Source organism: Sphaeramia orbicularis, chromosome 17 (assembly GCF_902148855.1).
Source record: "Sphaeramia orbicularis chromosome 17, fSphaOr1.1, whole genome shotgun sequence".
In the NCBI taxonomy this organism is placed as follows: domain Eukaryota; kingdom Metazoa; phylum Chordata; class Actinopteri; order Kurtiformes; family Apogonidae; genus Sphaeramia; species Sphaeramia orbicularis.
In genome coordinates, this window is record NC_043973.1 from 1,978,055 (window position 1) to 1,984,914 (window position 6,860).

Here is a 6,860-nt window from a genome sequence, read left to right on the forward strand (position 1 = left end):
GCACTGACCTGGGACCACCTGGAGCAGGACTTTAGACCTCAGGACGTCTCCTTCCCTGTAGACGGTGCAGATATACACACCTCCGTCTGTGTCTGTGGGCTTTTTCAGAGTCAGACTCATGTCTTCATTCATCTGTGTGCGGTCACGGTAAGACCTGTCCTGTGTTTGAAGATCATCAGTTTTACTCCGGGACACGTGGACCACCATCAGTTCTGGGTCAAAGTGAGTCCAGTCCACTGTGGTGTCTTCAGGCAGATCGGCTGAAGCTTTACAAGGCAGACGGATAGACTCCGCCCCCTGCTGGACCTCCACCTCCTTCTGGTCATCTGACAGGAAACAGACCACAGTGATTAGAACAGACAATAAAGTCCTCTAGAACTTCAACAACACACACTGTTCACATGAAATGGAGAAGAACAAGAACCATCCAAGGTGTGTTTTCAGCAACAGACTGAAAACAAGTTCAGCTCAACCTTCATCCAGAACCACAGACTAAATGGAATAATCCAGTCTAAACCTGACCTTTGACCTGTGTCTGCTGTAGTGGGTGTGGTTTATATCTGACCTTTGACCTGTGTCTGCTGCAGTGGGTGTGGTTTATATCTGACCTTTGACCTGTGTCTACTGTAGTGGGTGTGGTTTATATCTGACCTTTGACCTGTGTCTACTGTAGTGGGTGTGGTTTATATCTGACCTCTGACCTGTGTCTACTGTGGTGGGTGTGGTTTGTGTCTGACCTTTGACCTGCAGCTGTACTTGTGTCATTCTCCATTCTTTAGGCCCCTCCCTCTCTGTTTCCCATTGGAGGTTACAGGTGTAGTTGCTGCTGTCAGACAGTTGTGGTTTCTTCACAGTGAGGCTGAAGTCTCCAGTTTCCAGAACATTCTTCTTCACTGACATGCGCTCACTGTGTCGGTATTCGTCTTTCAGTTCGTTGTTGTCGTATTTCAGCAGGTGAATAACTGTTTGGTTCAGATCAGAGCGTTTCCAAACCACTGAAAAGGGAACCTCCGGGAACATGCCAGAATACTGGTAGGGCAGCAGGACCGACTCCATCCCCTCATACGCCTGCACCACTACAGCCAGTGCATGCTGGGAAACTGAGGACAGACACACAAACAGAGTTGATCTGTGAATGGGACCAGAAGAACCCAGGTGAGTCCTGCTCAGGTTCCTCCGTCTGGTTGGTGTTTCTCATCCTTATCTGTTCCACACTCACATTAATAAGGCTGGGATTTTACACCAGAACTTTGGTCAAAGTCGTCCTGTCATAACATATACAGTGTGATTGGTTGGGGGTGGGGGGGTGGACGGTCAACCCCCCCCCCCTCTGGTTTTCACATCCCTACTTCTGCTCAATGAATTTCATCCTTGGGGGGGACAACCAACCAACTAAAACAACAGGTTGTGTCAGTTTTCTTCCTCCTATATCCTCCATCACTGACACAAAAGTTCACCTGAACCAAACTGTCACAGTCTGACAATTCATTAACGTCCACATGCACTGGGGGGGGCTAATTCAAGAGGCCCAGCATTTGTGTGTCCAGTAGATACAGGTTAGAAGGTGTGAACATTTTATTTTAGATCCACTGTATAATAGAGGAATAGAAGCAGGGAGTTGGACGTTGAAAGTATGGAAAGGTTCACTTTAGTTTCACACCAGTGTTAGTTCCATTAGTTCTGGACCGCACCCCCACGTATACAACTGCTGCCAAGTACAGAAGTATAAATGTGCATTTACAGAATGACTTCTGTTGAGATTGATCACTTTATATGTTTGTTATGAAAGTCTATAGTGTAATGGAAACTGTGCTGGGATAAATAAAGTGTGTGTGAGTGTGTGTGTGTGTGTATATGTGTATATATATATATATATATATATATATATATATATATATATATATATATATATATATATATATATATATATATATATATATATATATATATATATATATATATATATATATATATATATATATATATAAATATGCTGCCCAAAAAAATACCCATCTCCTCCTCTGTTTTTTTGACAAATGTCTCCCTGATAACATATGTGTGATTGTTTGTATGAGCCTTTTTCATAAACAGTAGATCAGTCATTCCATCAGTGACCAGTGGTTTCACTCTACAGTTATTTTCTTCATGTTACCAATGAAATTAACTCTTTTCTTGTTCCTTTATCTGCCTTCAAATTATCCACAGTTGTTCTTTCTTCCTCTCAGAAACATAGTCTGTGAAACATTTGATGTATTTGAGTAAAATGTCCAAAAACAGTCAGTGCAGTGCACAGTACACACATGTTCCACCACATGAGATGGGGGACGGCTGTTTTATGGTTTTCTTACCGTGGATGAGGAGCCCAACCACCACCAACACTTTCATCTTCCTGCACAAAGTCCACAGTTGTAGTTGAATGTCCTCGGGACTGAAGGGACCCAGGCTTCAGAAGCACACAGGTGTCACTGGACCGCTTCCACTGAGCTCCACTGTGGACTGTTTCCACCCAAGAACCTTCTGGAATGGAATGGAAAACAGGCTGAGCAGCTTTGAACTGAAGAGTCTGGAAAGAGTTCACTCAAACACTCTGTTCTGAGGAACCAAACATTTCACAGTCCAACTGTTTGACAGAATGTGGATCCACAGGTTTCACACCCAGGTATTCACTTCCTGTTTGACTGACTAGTGGAGTTTCCTCTGAAGGATTCATTCACTGAACATTCCAGTGTTTCCTCGGACCCAAACTTTACTGAACAGGTTCAGTTTGTGTCATTTGAACCTCCTCAGACCCAGCTGTGGGTTTTCTGTCCACATATGTGGGCAAGAGTTTCACAACTTTATACAAAAAAAAGGAAACTGTCCACCACAAAGGACATTCCATAAAAATGTAAAAAAAAAAAAAAAAAAAAAAAAAACTGCATCTGAAAAAACTGTTGCATCATGATGTTTCCAATACAGGCACTGATTTAATGACAAAACAAAAAAGCTGGTACTGCTGACATTTCCTGGGTCTGAGGAGGCAAGTGACCATTTTTGGTCATTGCTACATACATTACAAGACAGTAACAGTTCCAGGTAGGACAGTGAGTCCACAATCTGAGGTCCAATGTGGTCTCCAGGGTCTGTCAGGTCCAATGTGGTCTCCAGGGTCTGTCAGGTCCAATGTGGTCTCCAGGGTCTGTCAGGGCCAATGTGGTCTCCAGGGTCTGTCAGGGCCAATGTGGTCTCCAGGGTCTGTCAGGGCCAATGTGGTCTCCAGGGTCTGTCAGGGCCAATGTGGTCTCCAGGGTCTGTCAGGTCCAATGTGGTCTCCAGGGTCTGTCAGGTCCACCTGTGCTTTGTTCAGTTCCATGCAGTAATGGAACTAATGTAAGGACTGATGTTCAAAGGGGTCATGTGGATATGGACAGGGGTCTGGACCGGCACACATGGGGGTCTAATGTCCTAAAATTCCTGTTCCTTTCATCTTACATGTGTTTTTCTTGTATTTCAGATCCTGGTTTAACGGAAACACCGGAACACGATGGGAGAACCAGGTTTGGCTGTGATCACACACTAACAGGGTCGGTCTGGGTCTTACTGTGACCAGTTCCACTCAGACCAGTTCCACTCAGACTGACAGATGACTGATCGATAATGACCATAACCTGACACCTCTGTTAGCTTGAACCACTTTCCCAAACAGAGTCATAACCTCCAAACTGGAAGGAAAAGGCAAAGAAGGAGCACATGAAGGCAGCTGTCACTGTTCAACATGTTTGCTCTGTCTGTCTGTCTGTCTGTCTGTCTGTCTCTCTCTCTCCACATGTTAGTATATGTAAATTCCTTCACTTCATAATTGTGGTGCTTTTATTCCACCGCTTTCTTTTTCATCCCAACGCAGAACAGGAATTAATTTACTAAAAAAAAAAAAAAAAAAAAAAAAACATTCAAAAAAGGCACTTTTTTTATGAGGCAAAAAGGGTGGGACAGAAAATGTTGGTGTAAACAACATCAGTTGGAGCTGTCAATCCAGTCCAGCCCATCTACAGTCCATGGGCTGCACTAGTGTAGAATGTGTGTAGGGATGGAACCATATGAACATTTCCTATCACAGTTATTGTGACCAAAATTATCATGGTTATCATTATTATCACAGTATTATTGAAATGTGTTCAAAATGTTCAAAAAGTACTGATACACACACTGAAATAATTTAACCAAGTTGTATTTTGAAAAAAAAAAAAAAAAAACTAATACAGTAACATGCACAATGTACTTTCTGTTGTAGAAACATTCAAATAATAACATGTAAACAACAAACATACAAATGTGCATTAAAGTTGGCACCTTATGGACACAAGAGATATCTGCACCGGGGTGGAACTGATAGGATTTGATCAATATCAATGCCATTATCAGTTCTGCTTATCAGTCAATTCATTATCAATTCAAAACCATCTACCTCCTTACTAGTCCCAAAATAAAAATACAGAGGGTGGCACCAACCAACTAATCTAGTGTATATAACATAAAACAATACTCAGTGCAGTGTATAGGGTACACCATCTTAACTAAACCCAACTCAACTCACCACAGGAGAACACAGGTAGAACACAAAAGCAAAATGGCTCTGACCAAGCATGGACAGACAAGAGCAGCCCCAGACAGAGAGGCAGGGGTGAATTTATAGTTGCTGTGGCTGATCAGGATTGGTCTGCTCCTCCTTCCTTCACCTGTGCCGGCCCCTTCAGGTACAGCCTCGGAGGAGGTCCCAGAGCTATGGTCACACCCCGACAACCAGGCCATCCCTGACCTGAAAACAAAAGGGGAGGAGAAACACACACACATACCCATACTCATGCCCTCAGGCGTGTAACAATTCCTGAGTGGTTTTTGAGTGTGAAAAAGTAGTTGGACAGGTCAGAGTGGAGTGTGAATATTTTCCAGATCAGATCATTCCCAGTGTCACACATATACACTACTGTACACACAAACAGAAAGGGAAACACAGTCAGATTTAACTGAACTGTTTAATGAACAAATGGAAATATTCTGAAGGAATGAGGATTTAAAACATGTTAGGCTGATGTGATCCAGACTGGTCAGTGGTTCAGTCCTGGTCAGTGTCCTCTGGTCCAGTTCCTCTGGAGGTCAGTCAGTGGATTTCCTGTTGAATGTCCTTCAGTTCATAAAACCTCCTGTCCTTTGGCTTTGACACACATCATGTGTCTGTGTCCAGTTGAAGTTCACTCATTTGGGCTCATTTGAACTGACAGGAGTTTGTCCTGAGTATCTACATTCAGACACTTTCTCTGTTGGGGGAGGATCTGAATCAGTGGGGGCCGGGGAGGGGTTAACACTAGCACGGACCGGGTCTGTCTCATCGGACGGACCAAGTCCATGCGAGTGCATGTTCGAACCGACCCGCACTTGGACGGACCGGGTCTGTGCAGGAGCCCGTTATCTCCGAATCTTAAAAGGAGATTTCCCAGCGTGTTGGTAGAAAATCTTGCACAAAATCATTCCACCTGGCTACGAACTTAGAAACGGTCCACGAACACTCCATTCTTATAAGTCCACCTGAGAAGGTCCTACAGAATGGTCCATAAATCATTTGCATGGTGTTGGTAGCTGTTCATAATGGCATTTGTGACTGAGGCATAAGTCTTTGGGTAAGTACACACCCAAGTATGTTATTGAGTCATCTTCCCCTTTTAGCTGATATTTTTGAATGTTTTTGGTGAGTTCATAAATGAATGTAAGAATCTGTGTTTTTGACATATTAAGCTTGTATTCAGACATTGGGCCGTATGCTCCCATACAATCCATCAATCTGGGTAAAGATTGTGTGGGCTGTTCTAAGTATACTAAGACATTGTCAGCAAAAAGTGTGATCTTTTGTTCACCCCCCATGGTTAAAATTCCTCTAATATTAGGGTCTTGGCAGATCCACTGACTTAAGGGCTCAATAAATATGGCAAATAAGAGAAGGGAGACAGCACATGCCTGTCTGCATCCTTGCTGTAGGGAAAAGGAGGTGGTCAGATCCCTATTCACTTTGATTCTAGCTGTTGGTTTGTTGTATGAAGCTTGAATCACTTTAATGAAGTTCCCATGAAATCTGAATGTATACATTGTTTTATATAGAAAGTTCCAACGAACTTTATCAACCACATTTTGGGCATGTAGGCTAATCAAAGCTGATTCAACATTAGTTTCTGTGACATGTCGTATAATATGTAATGTTCTTCTTATGTTATCCTGTGTCAGTCTTTGCTTAGTAAGTCCAGTCTGGTCAAGATGAATATTGACTGGTAGAAAATTTTCTAGTGTAGGCTCCTACAGTCGGGCGTACTGTGCACGTACTGTGAGCGGTGCAGACTCTGCGTGCACTGTCCATGGACGTTTAAGGTTTCATAGTCAAGCAAACCAATTTTACATTGAAAACAGGTCGATGTGAAGACTTCCTGCCAACAGTCTGTTATGTGACACCAAGTACAGGGAGTCCACGCAGTCGTAAAAACTGAGCTTTGTGTGTCCAGCGGATGTCTGCTTTGGGTCCGCCTCAAGTACGCATGGACGTCCACAGAGTCAAGTCCACCTGACTCTGTGGGGACTTTGCAATTATTTTATTCGGACCGACTAAAATGATTGGTCAGACTTTTATTAGAAATATATGAGAATTAAACATTTTGGAGTTTCAATACCTGGTGGATTTCTTTTACATTTTAGTTTGACACACACTTATTAGGAGCATTTTAAGATGACAAAAGAAAAGTGTAAAAATGCCACATCATACGGTAGAGCTTTAATCTGGGCACTAATTTATCCCTCAGATTTTTTTTACCATTCAGTAGTAAAACGGTCCATGCCAGGGG

At 42.9% G+C, this 6,860-nt stretch overlaps 1 protein-coding gene across 8 annotated transcripts in view; it reads right to left on the reverse strand.

The window, feature by feature from the left end:
* The window catches only part of LOC115437967 (uncharacterized), a 100,180-nt gene extending 97,693 nt beyond the window's left edge, over positions 1 to 2,487 (reverse strand). For all 8 annotated transcript variants that reach the window (XM_030161381.1, XM_030161385.1, XM_030161382.1 and 5 more), the window contains exons 1-3: positions 2,349 to 2,487; positions 738 to 1,100; positions 9 to 326 (exon numbers count right to left, since the gene is read on the reverse strand). In XM_030161381.1, coding sequence (XP_030017241.1) covers positions 9 to 326; positions 738 to 1,100; positions 2,349 to 2,385 — 718 coding nt within the window. In that variant the 5' untranslated portion in view covers positions 2,386 to 2,487. The remainder of the gene's footprint in view (positions 1 to 8; positions 327 to 737; positions 1,101 to 2,348) is intronic.
* Positions 2,488 to 6,860: the final 4,373 nt, after the last annotated feature.